The sequence below is a fragment of the Syngnathus leptorhynchus genome, chromosome 10 (assembly GCF_054491065.1).
Source record: "Syngnathus leptorhynchus isolate UIUO chromosome 10, UIUO_Slep, whole genome shotgun sequence".
Taxonomy (NCBI): Eukaryota; Metazoa; Chordata; class Actinopteri; order Syngnathiformes; family Syngnathidae; genus Syngnathus; species Syngnathus leptorhynchus.
This window is the reverse complement of record NC_141204.1, coordinates 2,243,233-2,262,126: the sequence shown is the minus strand read 5'-3', so window position 1 is coordinate 2,262,126 and position 18,894 is coordinate 2,243,233. Positions and strand designations below refer to the sequence as shown.

Genomic DNA, 18,894 nt, shown 5'->3' with positions numbered 1-18,894 from the left:
AGGCGCATTCAGTAACGATGACAGCCGTCTTGTGCTGAGTGGGGAATTATAGAGAAACATGGCGCCGCCGTGGTGCGCCATTAACCTCTCCCAAATAAGCTTATTTCAGGAGAGACGGCCGTGACAAATACGTTCGTTATGAGACCTCAGAAGAACGACGCTTCTTCCCGAGCTTTTCAGTTCACACTGGCTGGAAAACTTCTATTTATTCAGTCTCTTTTTGAACAGCAAAAGTTCAAGTGCTAAGTGTGTACTGTGTTTTTCTGACCCATGTTGCTAAGAAACAAAACAAAACGGTCGCTTCAAAAATAGGTCAGGGGAAAAAACGCTCGTGCATTGTGGATTTTGAAACATAGAGTGGGTCATATCGACCCGTGAACAATTTTCCAAAGAGACAAACAGGAGCAGGAGCCAGTTGGCATCTGGTTCAACCTGCCGAGATGGTTTGGCGACCTCGCTCGCCAGGTCCTCGCCCGGCGTGAAGAAAACACAGCGGCGTCTGCTTAATCAGAGCAATAATTGTGTCATGGCTGCCAGTCCTGGCCCAAACAAGGCCCAGCGGCCCTCGCCGTCATCTCGCCAAATTGGACCGTCTTTTTTTTGTCCTCGGCCGCTGTACAACGCCGCTTATTTGGCCATGTTGGGTTTTTTTTTTTTGGCTCCACTCGTGTCCCCGGAGAAGTGGACAGACTTTTTTCTCTCTGGCCAACAAGAGAATGTGGAGTCAAGTTGGAGCGTGTTTGAGTTGCTAGCCCTGGAGCTTATCTTGCTAACTTTGTCAAGTGTCCAAGTTAAGTGCCCGTCACGGCTCGCCCCTTTTTCCCGAGTTTGGTCACGTGACGTGATATCTCAGAAGATTAACAACAGCTAAACGATCAAACTAACTCTAGTTTTAATTGAATCGTCTTTCTCGCACACCCACAGACTCACAAGTTGCTGACTTGACCCGTGTCGTCGATCTGAACGCCGATGCCAGGGTTCTTTCATCTGCGGGCGTGACATCAAATGTGGAAATGGAGATAACGGATCGTTTTAGATGTTCCCTGTTTTTGTCAGAGTAGCTTCATATTAGTAGTCACTCTGTGATGTCTGTCAATGAGCGATAGCTTCATTGCAGCTTCTTCTGAGACTTAGGGAATCAACCTCAACAGTCTTCACAAAGTTTCTTTTCCAATATTAGAATCAAACGATACAAATAGCCAAGTAGCGTTTGTGCATTGGACTGGCGGAAGTCGCTCAAAGCAAAAAAATCGGAAACTCGCTTCCGCTATTGTTAAGTGCGTCGTAATGACGCAGTTGAAGTGGTTCAATGACAAGCGTCATCAACCGTCTCGTCCCCGTCGTGTAATTGAAGCCCTCTTTAAAAAGAAAAATCATTGCTGCCTTCCTTTGTCAGTTTAAAACGATCATTGGCATTTCCGCAGCCTCGTTAAAGATTGAGCTCGGTGGCCATTAGCCAAATAGCCGTCATTACGGTGGCTTTTTAAAAAGGTGTACTATAGAATTTTCAGAGGTCAATATCGTCGACTCTATGGAGCTGCAATATGGGCGCTCTATCGTCGCTTTCAGATTATGGCATGCAGATGTTCCCCGGTTGGTCTTTTTTGTTTTCAGGCGTCTCCACCCTGACACCGATGTCATTTTTTGGAGTTCCGTTTTCACAATACAATCTTACTTCACTTTTTCATTTGATATAAGATTCAAAAATGATCCGAAAAGGAACCCACGGAAAGTTGGAAGCTACCTTTGTGAGGGCGAGGTTGTTAGGCCGCGGGCCGTCCTTCTTGTCCTGTCAGTTCAAATGAGGAAGACACCTGAAAAATGACACGTCCCATCCGGACAGGACACGTGACCGGCGAGAAACGCTGATTAACAATTTAAACGACATCTCCTCGCCAAGCGGAGACGCCGCTCACAAAGTTGACGAGGTGGAAGGCTAACAAATGTCCGTGCCTCGACTTTCCTGTATGGCCGCCGCCACCGCTTTCATATCTAAACAAGCCCCAGATTACATTCAAAGTGCAGCAAAACATGGCCGTATTGTCTCGCCGGAGACTCCTAACAGCATGCTAATAATGGCTGACACTTGTCGCCTTGGCAACCTGATGTCTTGCGAGATACGGCTGCTGTGGGTTTTTTTTTGGGGGGGTTTTTTCCCAAAGCGACCGAATCATAAAACTGTCAGCCGAGGCGATGACATTTGTTTCAGCTTGCTTGTTTCATATTGTGTTAAACGTCTTTTTGAAATCGATTCCACGAGACATTTTGTTTGTTTTCCATGCTCGGACGCGTTTGTGTGAAAGAGCACAAAATTACCGTTACAGTCGATGCCGTGCAATGGCCGCATCTCATTGCTCTGAGTCTCTAACTTGATCCGTTTTTTTTTTTTTTCCTTTCTACCGTATAGTTGGCATCGTGGGACTCCAGCCGGGGTCTGAACGGAAGCTTAAAGGAGAGCCGGATCGAGAGCGGCATGCAGGGGGTGACGCTTAAGATTGTCACCTTGTTGGTAAGTCACATCGGGCAACTGTGTTACTTGTACAAAATTGAGCAAACTTGGACAAAATCTGAAGTGAGCGAGGTCACAGAAAAGGAGACCGTGTCCTCCTAGCAGGAAGGCATGGAAGAAACAACGGGCAACCCCTCTGGGAGCGTGTCGGCTGTGTGACAAAGCCCGGCCACTCGTCGCCCGAGAGGACATTCAAAGATTTTTTTTTCCCCTCGCACGAATTGTGCCGTTCGAAACCCTTCAATGTCAGTTTGCCCTCTGCCAACTTTCCTTTCCTCTTCCTCCCACCGCGCTTCCTCTTCTTCTTCATGCATGGTTTCCCTCGCAGTGTATTTCTTCACATAAGTTGAGCTCAGCACCGTCGCCTCGATCACGCCATACGCCCGGCCCCTCCCTCCCTGTTTCTGCCCTTAATTCCTTTCTGACACTTCATAAAGATGGACAATTTTTTTTTTTTAGAGGTCCATTTCCACATTGACGAACCGCTACCGTTGCCATGGCGGCGTCAAGAGGAGCAGAGGAGACTATTTTATCAACTCCGGCTCCCTCGGAGGCCCCTCAAGTTTCTCTTGTACTCATCTCTGCAAGCCAGTTTGCGGTGCATCGCAATGAATGATTAAAGCTGCACTAATGAACTTTTCGGTGTTTCCGCTCACTTGGGTTCGCCTGCATTTGTAAAGCGTAATTAACTTCCCGGCCCCTCAGGTAAATACAATGAATAACGCTGAGCATAAGTTTCTTGAAGGGACAATGACAATTCAATACCACTGAGCCTGACCGATTTTCATTTGTTTTGAGTTCTTGAGGTCCACCAAAAGCTTCAAAGTGATTGTTTGTCATTTCTGGCCTTCACTTCTGACCATTTGAAATATGATGTTAACAGGAAGAGCCGTTTGTGATGGTGGCAGAGAACATCCTGGGCCAGCCCATGCGATACAAGGGCTTCTCCATCGACGTCCTGGACGCCCTAGCCAAGATCCTGGGCTTTAAGTATGACATCTACCAAGTTGGAGATGCCAAGTACGGCTCGGCGCTCCCCAATGGCTCCTGGAACGGAATGATTGGAGAACTCATCGGAAAGGTCGGTAGGGGTTTTTGCGTTCCGGTGTCCAGATTTAGATTCGAATGGTTTCTCTGGCAGATGTTCAAAGAGAGAGAGCCCACTTATGGAGTTTGCTGTAATGGAAGCAAAAACAGAAAAGCATCGCACGGACCAAAAGCTTTTATCTGCTAATCAGTCGGTCGGCTTGGTTCTGGGAAGTAGAAGGACAAAGGTTTGAGAGCATGACTGTGAATCGTAGTAGTCATTTAGCTCTCGCCGTAATGGACTTACAGCTTATTTTCTCAGGCCGCAGATGCAAAGCGAGTCGCTGTCATGTTTCCTTTCACACACAGGTTCAATTTTATTTTGCGTTGAAGCAGAAGGCTGCATGAAAAATGTCTTCTTCATAAGGGTCCTGACTTAATTAAGACCACCTTGAGGCTTTCATTGACTTGATGGGGAGAGGCTGGCTGAATATAAAAATCGCTTTGCAGAAACGGAAGGTCTGGACGGATCATGCGAATTAAACTCGAATGAGATTTCCACACGCAAGGCATGGCGCTTTAATATCCGTACCGTCGTTTGACTGAATCCAAAAGATTGGCAGATATTAGATTTGTATGTAACTTCGGAAATGAGACATTGTCGAAATTTTTAGCATGTTCATTCAAATGTATTTAAAATGGCGTCCGACCTTCTCCGACTGATTCGGACTATCGAATCAAATCGACTCTTTTCATTGAGTCCATCCTCAGTATCGAATGATCTTTTGATGCAGAGGGCGGACCTGGCCGTATCGGCCATCACCATCACCCCAGAGCGCGAGCGCGTGGTGGACTTCAGCAAACGCTACCTGGACTACTCGGTGGGCATCCTGATGCGCAAGTCGGAAGAAAAAATCAACATCTTCTCCCTGCTGGCGCCGTTCGACCTGGCCGTGTGGGCCTGCATCGCCGCCGCCATCCCGGTGGTGGGCGTCATGATCTTTCTGCTCAGACGCATCCAGGCCGTCCGTTGCCAGAACAGCGCGGGCGGCCACCCGCCGCCGTCGCCCTCCACCTCGCTGCAGAGCGCCATCTGGATCGTCTACGGAGCGTTTGTCCAACAAGGTGAGTCATCCGGCGATTGGTCGCATTTGTACGTGATGTTGCGTGACCAAATAGAATCAAGTCATTCATTCAAGCCGCTAAGAAAGCATTAAAAGCGTCCAGGCTGGCCCGCCATTGTTTGATACTAAGAAAGTGGCAATTCAATAATTATTACAATCCTTATTAAAAGTCAACAAAAGATTAGAAGGAAAAAAAAAACATACAATAGATGCAGGTGTTGCTCCACCAACGTTACTCTCGCTAATGTCATGCAAATGCAGAACATCCACCATTAATGAATAAAAAGCTGGCGCTCCAAAGTAAAATGATCACATCTTGAGGCTTTAATTACAAAAAAAAAAAGTTTCAAAATCATTTTGAAATCCATCAATATTTTGGTCATCCAGAATTGACTGCACCTTTTCCTGGCTGATCCACCTGCCGTATATTTGAGACCGCTCCAGCATTGCCAAGCACGATTCGCATCATCAACATGATTTTGAAGCAAAATGTTGACATATTAGACGAAAGGAAGTTTGAAACACTTTATGAGATTAAACAGAGCAGAAAAGGTGAGGAATGAACAAATCAATTAAAATAGCGTACATACATTTAAGAACTGGCCGCCACTGAGCCATCCGTCATGGAAACAAAAGCGCAGCCTTGCATTTTTCCAAAGGTGTCCTCGTCAAGGATGCCCACCCCGCCCCGCCGCCGCTCGGAATCCAGCTCAGATGTCCTGTTTGGACAACTGAGCAGCATCCATCATCCAGCCCCAAAACAGCATAAATTTAAGATGTGCTTTTTGTTTCACTTTGACTCCCAGTGCTGCCAGTTTTAGTCTTTGTCAAGCAGACGCTTTGTTTTCCGGGAAGACGCCGGTCGCTTTAATATGGAGCCGAACGCTGATGCATTGTGGCTTTGTTGGAGAGCGTGAACTCGGCCGTCATTTACCAATGATATGGCAACATTGAAACTTTCTCTTGTCTTTTCGATTGAGACGAGGGATTTTTATTTTTTTTGTTCATTCGGTTATTTATTTTAGATTAAATGTGGTAATGCAGCTGAAAACCTCTGAACTGGACAGATGTGAGGAAAAAAAATGGACTCACACATACTATAAGATTAACCGTATGACTTAGTGTACATTTGCACAACAGATACTCTCCACGCTTTGCTTTTGTCAGCAGCATTTTGTTTTGTTTGTGCCGTGTGAACACTTGATCAAATGCGCCGTTGATTTCTCGCTTGACGCACTCCCAACTATTTGTCTCTAAACAATAAAAAGTCAATTCTAAAATCATATTTCCCCTTTCGGAGTGCGGCTGGAAATCACGGCGAGCAGCAATTTCAAAGAGGCAAATCGTTGTTTGCGCCTGATGACAAAGTTTTATAAGAAGTTTATTTGGGAGAAGAAGACGGAGCGCCGCACTAGATCCACTTGACTTTCACGATGCACATTTCACATTCGATGACCTTTAAAGATCACTCAAAGGCGCGCGTAATAAAAGTGACGGATGGCGGCGCGCCACGCCGCAGCGTCTGACGAGGCGTTCACTTCCGTCCCGAGGCCGCAGCTGCGTCAACGGTGACACACTCCAGCCAAAGACGCTCTCATCACATCATTTTGCACTAGCGCCGGCTTCCTCCTGACATTTCTACAGCTACTTTTTTTTTTTTCCCCTTTCAAAAACTCAAATTCATCCTGACATTTCTCTCATACACTTCATAAGCCCTTTTTGATTTCATAGTGAGAGCGCGAGAGAGGCAGAAATGAAATGTGCAAAACAAATGTGATGAAGCGGTCAAAAGGCTCTAAAAAACATGAAAGGAGGAAAGTTGGATGAATCAAAACGACTATTAATGAAGACTCGACATTTTGGAGCAAATTCTGCGATGCGTGTTCGAATCCAGCCGTGCCTTGACACGAAATTTGAATTTGTTCCTTGAACACGCTTGGGACTCTTTCCATGAATGGACGTGAATGAAAGACCCTTAAAAAACAGCAGCCATAAAAAATATATATATTAAAAAAAAAAATCAACAAAAAAGTCTTTTTTAATTTTTTCCATATTTATATTTTGGGTGAGAGAGTGTCATTGTTTTTTCTGATGTTGTAATGTGTAAAAAAAAAAAATTAGAAAGGAAAAAAATGGTCTGAATTTAAAAGAGCTCGGCCCCAAATAACGACGCTGCGCATGTGTGTCGGCGCAGGCAGCGACTCCATCATGGGCTCGGTGGCCCTGCGCATCGTGATGGGCAGCTGGTGGCTCTTCACCCTCATCGTGTGCTCATCCTACACGGCCAACCTGGCCGCCTACCTCACCGTCTCCCGCATGGACAACGCCATCAGGTAAGACTGATACCATCATTTGATGACTCGCAATCTAGCGTATCCATTGAACAGCAAAGAACGGAAACTGAGAGATTAAAAAAACATCACCTCATACTGCTAAATGAACAAGTATGGAAAAAAAAATAGCTCAAAGGCATTTGTGTGTTTTAATTGTGAGAGCATACCGAGAACGATAACAATGAAAAAATGTTCTCCTCGCAATTCTCAGAAGTAAGTGCTTCATAAATCATGTAGCCGGTGTGGGATTATTTGCAGAGAACACGCAGTAATCTTTGTAAACATAAAACAATCCCGGGAAGGTATTACATGTTATTTGTTTGGGAGAGGACTCAAGGGCGCCTGAAGAGCTGCGAGAAGAGATCGGCTGACGGGGGAGGGGGGGAATGAAATAAAAACAAAAAAAAATCAATGTGACAGCCTCAACGCAGAAAAATCAGGATCAAACGAGGGCAGCGGTCGTATTGCAAAGGACAAAGCGAATTAGGTGGCCAACCCCCTTCGAGTCAATGGTGGCAGATTTCATCATTGCCACAAATTGACACAAAGCTGACGCTTAAAAGTTGGCAAGATTGCGCAAGTGTGCTCAAAACAGTCAGGAAGCGGGCGTTGGACGCAAACTTTTTTTCCACCAAGTAAGACTAATGAACTGAGCACCTTCTCCTTCGTAAACACACCTCGGCGATCGATAAGCTCCCAAATATTCTCTTTTCTGCTGGAGAAATGATGCCCATCGCTCACTCATCCTATTTTTAAAGTCTGAACGAGGGCAAAAACATAAAAAGGCATCATATTTTACCAGGCGGGCTTAACAAGGTGCAGTTTGCGACCCCCGTGGAGTTCAATTGGAAAACAGTAAAGCTCCTTTATGATTCGACAAGTAGTCAATTTTTTATCTCCCTCAAGCGACTGTCCTACTGCCAAAAAGCACACGGGAGGCAAGTCAGTGCCAAAAAGTGCACAAAATATTCCCCCCAGGAGGCGTATTTGTCCATAAATGCTCCAATTTAGCGAGTCGAAAGGCGTCATCAGACTTAGAGAGGAGACGTTCGCCATTTAAAAGAGTTCCAAGGTGAAATGTCTTTGTCAAAATGCAAATGAAGAATTGTAGCACACTTAACACCACCTTGTTGAAATTAGAACGGGGAGCGGCTCGATCTCGTCCATTCTCTACAAATTCATCACAGGTGACATCACATCTAAAAATCCTATCGCTTGGGCTCTAATTAGCATATTTGACGATTATTCGATTATCTGTATTTTATTCTGTCAAATATTGGAATCGACATCGGCCTAAAAAAAAAATCATATCGATTGGGCTCTAATTAGCATATTTGGTATTTTCATAGGAGGTCTCATGCAACATCTTTTGACTGGAGACAGAAGAAAAAAAAAATCTAAACTTGATTATCTAACAGACTATCATTTTTCATCTCTAGTAGGCTTTTTTTGGCTGGAGATTTAATGACTAAAGGCTGTTTTGAGAGGAACAAAACTTTTCCATCCATTTGTCTTGCTTTCACCTTCCTTTACTTCTTCCCCTTACCTCACCTTACTTACCAAGTTGATTCATTTCAAATGCAATCGTTCACCACGCCTCAGCGTGCTACAGTTAAAAGAAAATTCGATCCAAAACAAAAAATCTCATGGATTTTTTTTTTTTTTCTTCCACTGCGGCAAAAGCTGGAAATGCAACCTGCCGAAAGAGGCCACAGATGATAAACTAGCGAATCACTTATTTGCGCCTCAAGTTGCTTCCGAGCCGCGCTCTAGAGGCTTCTAATTAAACGGCTGAATTAGCCCCACGTCATCATTCCGAGATAAGCTTTTCGATTTCCTCTTTCTGTTGTTGTTGTTGTTGTTGGTTTTTACGAGACAAACGTGCTTGTAAAAGCAGCGTGGCGCTCCTCTAATGTCTTGCTTGTGCTTGCAGAAAAACGGATAAAACACATTTTGTTTACAGTGTCAGCCGCCTCGTTTCCACAACCGTTTAACTGACATTGAATGCAAAGTCAAATAATGACATGCATATTAGCGCATTTGGCAGCATTTCAGCAGCGATAACGAAAAGGGCAATTAAAAAAAAAAGACTACCAACAATCGAACCATCGTTATCATCGGTCACCTATATGAGCCCAAGGGAGTTTCTCCCCCCCCCCCAAAAAAAATGTCTTCTTAGGCGCTCACCACTTCTGCATAATGGCGTCATGAGAAAGTCATTTTCAGATATGCAGTATTGTTCATAAAAAGTACATTAGCGTATGCTCTTATGAGCAGTTAATGGCCAATCGGAGAGATGAATGCGCCAATCGTTCAGAATCCCAACTCCTGGATTTCTCCTCATCGTTAGCGTGATCGCGGGCGCTCTCCGCGGGTGCGCTACCGGCGTCAGGCGGGGGGGGGGAGAAGCTACAGGTGCGGCGCATTTGCTTCATCGAGAGCATGCTAATGAGATTTTAACTCGGGAGTGCTCGTTTAACATGCTGATTGGGCTTGGAGCAAAGCCCAAATGTTGTCCCGGGGTGCTAATATACCACTTTTTCTACGGCAAAGAAGCTAAAAAAAATATGCTATTGCTTTCCAGGTCTTTCCAGGACCTGTCCAAGCAGGCGGATCTGGCGTACGGGACGGTGAGGGACTCGGCCGTGTACGATTACTTCCAAGCCAAAGGCACCAACCCCCTGGAGCAGGACAGCACCTTTGCCGACCTGTGGAAGACCATCAACAAAAACAACGGCTTCCAGCACTCCGTCTCGGGCCCCACCGAAGGCATCAAGAAGGTAGGACACACTCGAAGCTACTCATCTCAAAACTTAATGAGATCCAGGCTTACTTTGCTTTCCGAAATCCGCGAATTTCAGTCACCGGGGTACCAAAGAAATATTTTATGATTCCTGTCTGTCAGAGTGCAACAGCCACAGGCACGTATAAGCCCACGAAAGTGGAATCCATAATTGAAGGAATATCTGTGAAGTTCAGACATCTAACGAGGAAGACTAATTTGGATCAGGACCACGCAGGTGGGCCGGTTCTGGACCGCCGGCCGTAAACCAGGAGCTTCTTGGGTATATGTAGATAGGTAGATGAAGAACACGTCTCAGACGGAGTCAATGCAACAGTGATTCTTTGCTGAGTCGTATTTTCTGCCAAGCCACAAATGTCCTCGAGTTGACTCACTTGTAGTCAGGAGGCAAAACGAAGCGCCTTCCTCTACGCGTCTCTGCGTGCTCCTAATGAGACACGAGGTGCAGAGGCTTGGGTTTTTTTTCGCATTTGTTGACAGCGCTCGGCAATGCGACGACACCACGGGGGAAAGAACCGAGAGAACAAGAAAGCGCAAATCCAAAAGGATTCCGGCGCCATTCTCATCTCCTTCACGCAAATGATTTTCATCACGGTTGACAAGAAATGTCGTTCTGGCGTGTTGGAGTCGAATTTCTTTGGCTTTGTTCTTAAAAAGATAAAACTCAACTGTAGGTTTAAAAAAAGGAAATGTACTCACAAAATGACTTCCTTCGAGATAGGGAAAAAAAACAAAACAAGTTTGGGCCAGTGTGACATTATGCACAGCTTGAGCTGTGGCGAGTCATTACACAGAGAAGCTTTCAGGAAATTACATTTGGCATTAGCGTGCACGTAATTGGGACACGGTGTCGAAGATGTGACGCAGGGGGGTTCAGCAAAGTTGAACTACAAAAAGTAAGGAAAAAAAAAAAACATTGCAGCTCTAATGCAGGCAGTATGGAAGTCATCGGGCTCCTCAGGAAAAAGGTTTTTGCCGTAATGAGTGAGCGGGACATTTTTGCCAGTCTCGAGTCAACAATGCCCAATTGATCTTTGTCAAAAATCAATGCGACTCAGACAAGGAATATATTTTTTTTTTTGCAAGCATCTAGATGTCTGCTCACGCAATTATCCTTTGTGTATCAAACCTGTGTGTTTTGGGATGACTTTTTTTGTTTGTTGCAAAAACACAAAAAACAACAGTACACCATTAGATCAGGGTTTTTTATTGATCGAGTCATAATTATTCCGAGCCCTGTATATTCATCAACTACTGAAATATTTAACGTGCTCTTCCCGCAGGTTAAGCGAGAGTCGTATGCTTTCCTGTGGGACATGGCGGTGGTGGAATACGCCGCCCTGACGGACGACGACTGCACGCTGACGGTGGCCGGCAACAGCATCAGCACCAGAGGCTACGGCGTGGCTCTGCAGCACGGCAGTCCCTACAGGGACCTCTTCTCTCAGAAGTTGGTACTCCGTCGCCACACCTTTTAGAAAGGCCGGCTTTTAACACAACATCATTAGCGCCGTCTCGGTACTTGACTAGGAAGCCCCGTCGGGTCACGTGCAGCGGGGAACAAAAAGGAAAAGAATCTAGCAGAGGAGATGTGTTGAAAGCAAAAAGGAGTGATTTGGCGGCAAGGGATTTGGGGAGATGCACTATGCTCGCGCCTGCTTTGAGGTTGGACTTGTTGCCTGGCAACCTCACAGTCGTTCATTCAAACCAGTTTGGAATCTTTCATCAATACGTGGCTTTTTTTGTAAACAACCAAGAAAACTTCAAATTAGGGCTGAACTATTCATGAAATTCAAATTTAGGAGGGAGGGGATAGGAGTCCATTTTAAAGTCATCAATGAAACCATTTCTTATGTTTGCTCTTGACCTTAAAGCTCATTTAGTGATTGTTTCAAGAAGTCATTTTGTCAACAAAAGCTAACAGATGTTTTTTGTAAACATCACAGACAATTTGGTCTTAAAGTAGCAAACAAATGCGATATACTACTCATCAATCAACCAAAACAAAGACAATGTAGTCCTCAATTAAATGAACACATCATCAAGCAGTTGCTTTTCCACTGGATGGCAATCAATTCTCATTTTCCTTTTGCAGGTTTTTTTTTTTCCTGTTTGTTACAAAGCATAGCAACACAGCATGACTTGAATGCATAACTTGTGGCCAAATGAATGGAAAAACATCTGCGGCATCTGTCGTTGTCATTTTTCATGTGGAAATTATTCCATGTCAAAAAGGCTTCCATGTTTCTGAGCGGGGTGGGGGGCTCGCAATACATTCACAGATTTATGCCGTGATATTTATATACCAGTCCTTGCCGAAAGTGTTGAAAAATATCCGCGCGTGAGATTCAAGGCCTGGTGTAGGTCGACCGCATCCGTCTGCTCTTTTACGTTTTGGTTCGACACGATCTTCTTTTCATTTCATAAAGACCTCAATTTTTCTTTACAGCTTGGCTGGTGGAAAATAACCAAGTTATTAGATCGTTAGAATGCCATCTTGCCATTTTAACACCTCGGAGCCCCTGAACGGTTTTCTAACGCTGCCTTTGTGCCCTGCTCAGGATATTGGAGCTCCAGGAAAAAGGCGACCTGGACATCTTAAAGCAGAAGTGGTGGCCAAAGAAGGGTCGCTGCGACCTGCAGAGCCACGCCGACGCCCAGACGGAGGGCCGGGCGCTTCACCTGCACAGTTTTGCCGGGGTCTTCTGCATCCTGGCGGCCGGGCTGCTGCTGGCCCTCCTGGTGGCCGCCCTGGAGACCTGGTGGAACAGCAACCACTGCCGCCGAAAGGAGCCCAAAGAGGTGACCAATGACAACTCGTCCGGCCCGGGCCCTGGTCCGAACCGGGCCGCCGCCGCCGCCGGTCCCCCCGCCCCGCCGAGGCCCCGGTCGAGACCCAGACCCCCGGGCCCCCCGGTCCTGCCCAGAGACGCCACTGCCACACTCTACTTTATGGATCCAGCAAGCACAGACGCCAGCCCCGATTTAGTCGAGCTGCAGTACACGCAGTTATAATAGGTGTGCCCCGACGATAGTCCCGACGTCATGTGATCGGTCTGTGATCATTCCTTCTCATGCCTGGAGACTGCTTGGGGCGCTTTCTCTGCCGCTGTGGTTGGCTCCCGTCGGGAGCCTCGCCGCTGCTCATGGGAGGAAACCACAGCGGCGACGATAAAACCGCATAGTCACCATGTTATGGTGTTCTGTTCGTGTCCAAGAAAGTCCCAATTGTACTCCTGGCTTCATCCACACGCACTTCAGAAGCTCTCTCGAGCTCATCCATTCAAGTCTTAATGCCGTAGAGCTCGGACTTGTGTTCAAGCCCTCTCTGCACGAGGCCTCCAGACTACGAAGGCTTGACATGGATCCCTAAACTAAAGTGTGAGCGTCAGCAGATGACGTAGAATCTCCGCCTTGACCCGCCACCGCCTGTTTGACTTGGTATGCAAGCGTCGCCGCTCCAGGGAACCACTTTCAGTCGGCGTCCTGACCTGACCCGGTCGCGCGCAGGAGGTGGCGACGAGGACAGCAAAGCCCTTTCCGCCAGCTCAAACGTCACAATTTGAGGTCGCGGTTTGACAATTCCAGACGCCAGGCTCTTGACCCGGGCAGGTCAGGAGCAGCCTGAAAAAGAATTCCTGCGTGGTGATTGGCTGTGCTGGGAGAAAACCAAAAAGGGGGCGGGACACGGGGTCGGGCAGGGGTAGATTCTAGTCGCTTCATCTGTCATCTCACTCTGTTGTCTTTGGGGTCGTCACTGCAAGACCACGGAAGCTGGAGGCGGGCGGACTAAGCTGGCAGGACTGGGGACATGAGAAGGATTTTGTACTCAAAGTGAAGCAAACATTTTTGAAACAACTTAACCAGAACACAATATTTATTAGGAGTGTGCAGCTGTCCGAGAAGATGATTCCATACATATCTCGATACATGGGATGCAATACACTGTTTGTGATTCGATTCACCAGTTTGAAACCCGCCTCCAGCTTTCCATCACTGTCATTTGTCATTGATGTGATATGAATGTCTATTTAAGTGTATTTCTGTCTTTGTTTTACCATAAAAAAAGTGGTTCTCAAACCTTTGGAGTCCAGGGACCACTTCCAAGGACCTTCGCTTTGTCCTATCACAAACAAAACTTTTTTTGGGACCCTCAAACAACATCTCACGAACCTCCAAGAGTCCCCGAACCCCAGTTTAAGAACCACTTGTCTTGTGTTGGAGGCCGTCTTGTCAGCCAACGTTCCTTCTTTTGTGTCTGTGTACATTTTGAAGTCAACTTTTCTTTATTTTTTCCAAAGTAAGCAGGCGTGTTATTACATCACCCCTCAATTGGACAATTTGGCTTTTCCGTTGGAATGCACCAGACTGTTTTTACCCTGCAGGTCAATGTGGCCAGTGCATGGACTGTTGATGATCCTTGAGAACAAACCAACCTGTGTAACCTCTCTCTCAACCTTTTTAATGCCCCCCCCACCCTTACCCCAACTTTCCTGCAGGACAAAGAGGTCAACCTGGAGCAGGTCCACCACCGTTTAAACAGCCTCCTGGATGAAGACCTGGCCCACAAGCAGCTGCCGGGCCAGTCCATCGAGATCTCGGCCCTAGACATTGGCAGCATGCAGCCCAGCCAGTCTCTGGAGGTCTTGTCGGCCCGGGAGTACCCCGCCCACCGGGGGCCGCCGCCGCTCTCAGTCAGCACCTTCCTCCGCGAGGGCCACGGTGCCGGCAGGACACTGGGCGCGGTGGGCGGCCGGACCCTGCCCTTGCCCCTCAGCAGCGCCACCATGCCGTCCATCCGCTGCAAACACCGGGCTCCCAACGGGGGGCTCTTCCGCCAGAGCCCCGTCAAGACGCCCATGCCTATGTCCTACCAGCCCGTGCCGGGGGGGGCCATCCCGGAGGGGGAGGCCAGCCACGGAACCTCCATCTGAGCGCTCCGGCTCGCTCGCAGAAACAGTGCCAACGTCGAGGAGAGATATAAATAGAACCTGAAAATTAAGAGAAAGAGAAAAAAAAGTTTTTATCGACCAGTGGGGAGGCGACACGAGAAATGACAGAGGAGACTCTAATGTACATATTTGTAACTATAGAGAGAGCAGAGAGACATTACAAAGTGTATTTTGAATATTCCCCAGAGTTGAGTTTAAAAAAACAAAACAAAAAAAAAAAAGCGGAAACGTATTTGGAAACGATGACTGTTTGAATGGCTTTGTAAATTTTTGTTCTCCACAAATAAAGGTGACAATTTTTTTGTGGTTGTTTTCTAAGTGCCAAGTTCCACTTCCGTTTTCTTTCAGATAACTGAATGTATTGTGAGAAATCATGATCAACAAAGACATTTCACACTGGGAAAGAAAAAAAAAAAAGACATTTCAATGACTGATTTGTTTCTTACGAAAACAATAAAATGGTATAGTACAACCAAAAAAAGCAACGTGTGAAATTTTGCAAGTTGTGCTGCCATGTGCTGTTTTTGTGTCTGTGGACTGACGGAGGCGGGTGTGTCACAAAAGCAATTTCTACACAAAAGAAAAAAAAATGTCACAATTAAATCGAATGAACTGAAAAAAAGGAACACAAGAACAAATCATTTATTACATAAAAATAATTTGTATTGGATGAAAAAGAAACACAACATACTCATGGGAGAATTCAAACCAGTTTTTCTCATTTACAAGTTGGCTGCTTTAACCACTCAGCCAAAGTTACAGGGTTAAGGTTTTGGGGTCAGGGTTAAGAGGTTATCGTCCAGTACCATGTTCAACTCCCTGGTGAAAGCAAGTCTCCATACTCTTTTTGCACAGACGCCGTAATGATGTAACCCCGCCATACATGACTCGCATGAACAATCCGTATAATTGGCCCGCGTGGCCAATCTGCTGTTAAATAACTTCGATTCTGCCCGCAGGGACGAACGAAGTTGGCCAGATGGACGCGCCGTTATTATGATCATCTCATTTCTGTCTTGTTGCATCTTACTTTGCACGCTAACTAAAAAAATGATCAAATGATTATATTGCCATGCAATTCCTACGCACTCCCAACTTTACAAACCAAGGAAATCATTTCAAGTGAGTCTGAATTGGAGCTTTTTAGGGATGTTTCCAGAAGCAACGGTGACCTAACAAATACAAAGCCCAGGAACCAAAGCTTTCATGCGAGAGAATAATTTAATCGAGCTTGCCGTGCTATGCTGACAGGACAAAAAAAAAAAGAATATTTGGAGGTGGAACAAAAGCTAGCGCGCACCTCTGGGACTCAAAGACTCAGTGGGAAGGAAAGTACAGTGCCACTTGAAGAGCGGATGAATTTTTCATGAGGCCGGGGGGGGGTTTCTGCTGCAGGTTGCTGTTATTTCAGTTAAGTCGAAGAAGTGGCCCGCTAATAAATGATGCAGTTATTTAACCTTATTGCCTCAAACGAGGAAATCATGTTGCAATTCCTTCCTAGCACGCTCTGGTCTGCTTCCCACAGACATCGGCGAGATCATGCAGCTGAAATCAACTTTGATATTATGAGGGGAAGGCTGTCGCCAACTTGACCTTTGACCCCGAGCCCAATCTGTCAGGTGAGCAAATGATTCCTGGAACTGACAGGAAATCGCCTCTCAAATAAATATTTTTTTTATTTTTTATTTTTTTTTTTCCTCAAAGTCAACAGGGATGGCCTCCAGCTCGCAATAGAAAATGGCCGGACAGACGTTGGAGTGAAGCCTCATTAGGATTCTGCTAGCAAATGCCCGCAGGTTGCCCTGCACTGGAGGGAGCTTGGAGCGCTTGCCCCCGTCCCCCGACATGGCTAACCTCATCTTGGCTCATAAAGGGATTCATTAGGGTGAGTTAATGACTTTGTTGTGACTTGACAACAGTGTCCTCGCTTGACACTGACCTACAGTTCTAACGGCCGCCATTAATGGCACACTTGAGTCATTTGTAGAAGTTCCCAGTGGTCTTCAAAAGAAAAAAAACATGAGTGACGTGCTTCAGTAGGAAAACATTTTGGCCCTCCAGGCCTGAAATCAATTTGTTTCAAAAGCTTTTCAACCAGCACTTCACAAGCAGCGGCAACTAGCAACCCGCTAGTCACTATTTGAGCCACACGTTGAAGTTAAAAACTTTTTTTGTGTGGCATCTTTATTGTTGTGAGAAGCCCCTGATTTTCCACCATCCCTCAGTAAGCTTCTAATTTCACAATTCCTTCATGACTCTTTGGAGTCGAAGGCCTTGTGGCTTTTCAGCCGTTCTTAAAATCAATATTTTGACTTAGCCTGTGCGCACGACATTTTCCCACACAGACTATGGTGGGCCCGGGCGGTGTTTGCCGGAGATCACGGTTACCAATTACAGTGGCCAGAAGCGCACGAAAAAAGTCAAAGATCGCTAGCGCCAATAAGAGTGCTCAGAACTGCACGTTAACCTTTTGCAGACTTTTGATAACACCAGGTCTCTCGCTTGTTTGCTGCGTCCACAATATTTGAGGGAATCTCAAATATCCGACGTGGATCGATACCCTCGTTGAAACTGCGCACCATTGAAAGCAAACTCTCGGTGGCGATAACATTTTTGGTCGCTTCTCTTTCTCGTATGCTTCTTACCCTCAGGGTAGCGGCAACACACCTGACCGCCGTGTGTGTGTGTGTGTGTGTGTGTGTGTGTGTGTGTGTGTGTGTGTGTGTGTGTGTGTGTGTGTGTGTGTGTTTGCGCGTGCGTGTGATAAACAACTTCACGCTACTTGATAAATAATCCAAGAGAAACACAGCATCCTGACAGAGCTATGAAAGTTTTATGGCCTCTGCTGCGGCGAACGCCAGACATGAGGCGGGCAGTCGGCGAGAATTCTAATACGGCTCCACTTCTTATCCGTTGGCCGGCTGGCTTTTTTTTCTCTCTCTCTCACTCTCTCTCTCTTTATCCTCAATATACAAAGAGAAGCTTCTGTCTCCGGCCTCTTGTGTTTGTGCTCTGCTTGCAAATTGCTTGGCCGAGATGCAAACACGGCAGCGGGGTGCGAACTTTGATACTCGCTGTGTCGGCGAGCCGGCCAGGTGCTAAGGTGCGCTCGGCGCGTTAGAAAAAGATGAACTCGAGACTCCGGAAACGTTATATTCGCCTAATAAGAATGCAAGCAAATCGATTCGAGGAGCTTTCATAATGTAGCGAGACGTCGAGCTGTTGCAAGCAAAACGATTCGGGGATTTTTCATAACGCGGCAAGACGTGGAGGTGTTTCGTTTTCGCCCGCAAGCATCGCGCAATGGTCTTCTCCATTTTTTTGACTGTCAAACTGATGTTAGGTGGAGTCACAACATGCAAACGCCTCACAGGAAGGCCGGAGCTGAGATGCAAAACATCTATCAAGCAGTTTTGTTGAAAGCTCGACTTGTGCTAATCGACCTGCGTTGTAAACACAACACGCTTCTTTCTCCGCAGCGTCCGACACACTTTGCTTTGGAGGAGGGTTGGTTTTGCAAGTGCGCCTCGTCAAATCGATGCCAGCAGTCGGCGTTGGGGTTGATGCAGCCCAAAAAAACAACTGGAGAAAACGCAGCGCCTTTGCTTCACAGAGGCTTCGGGCACGGGGGGGGGCGAGCAAAACAACAACTTGCCATTTGTTATTATCGAGAGCCACCGTTGCGCCGTTCGCGAATCAGCCTTTCTCTTATTTCACATATGAGAAATTTCCCAGACCCAATATTTGTCTTGGGGCATGTGATGAATTGTGTTGAAGAGGCAGACGTTGGATCGGAAATAATTGGTCCCACTCTGCGTCGCGCCGTTCGGCCTTCGTTCGCACGTGTCCGATGAGTAATGGCGGCGCGGCGGACGCCGCTCGAATATTCATCTCTCTTTAACTCCGTCGGAAAGGACGAAGCGCAAATGCATCAACGTGGCAACGGGGTTGACACACGCATTGACGTCCTTCATTCGGACAGTCTTGACACGCAAGGGGGCAAGTTGGGGTCACTTCCCTCCAAAAACAAAACTAACCTGGTGAATATTTCGAATTTCAGGGGTCCCAACCTATGGTAAATGAAATATCCCCCAACACCAGATTCACCATTGGACGCTAAATTCGGTGGACAGGAAGCATGCCAATG

At 46.6% G+C, this 18,894-nt stretch overlaps 1 protein-coding gene across 4 annotated transcripts in view; it reads left to right on the top strand.

Moving 5' to 3' along the window:
* The window catches only part of grid1a (glutamate receptor, ionotropic, delta 1a), a 143,607-nt gene extending 128,425 nt beyond the window's left edge, over positions 1-15,182 (top strand). For all 4 annotated transcript variants that reach the window (XM_085921827.1, XM_085921826.1, XM_085921825.1 and 1 more), the window contains 8 exons: positions 2,408-2,509; positions 3,393-3,590; positions 4,330-4,660; positions 6,854-6,992; positions 9,577-9,772; positions 11,079-11,245; positions 12,357-12,597; positions 14,295-15,182. In XM_085921827.1, coding sequence (XP_085777953.1) covers positions 2,408-2,509; positions 3,393-3,590; positions 4,330-4,660; positions 6,854-6,992; positions 9,577-9,772; positions 11,079-11,245; positions 12,357-12,597; positions 14,295-14,729 — 1,809 coding nt within the window. In that variant the 3' untranslated portion in view covers positions 14,730-15,182. The remainder of the gene's footprint in view (positions 1-2,407; positions 2,510-3,392; positions 3,591-4,329; positions 4,661-6,853; positions 6,993-9,576; positions 9,773-11,078; positions 11,246-12,356; positions 12,598-14,294) is intronic.
* Positions 15,183-18,894: the final 3,712 nt, after the last annotated feature.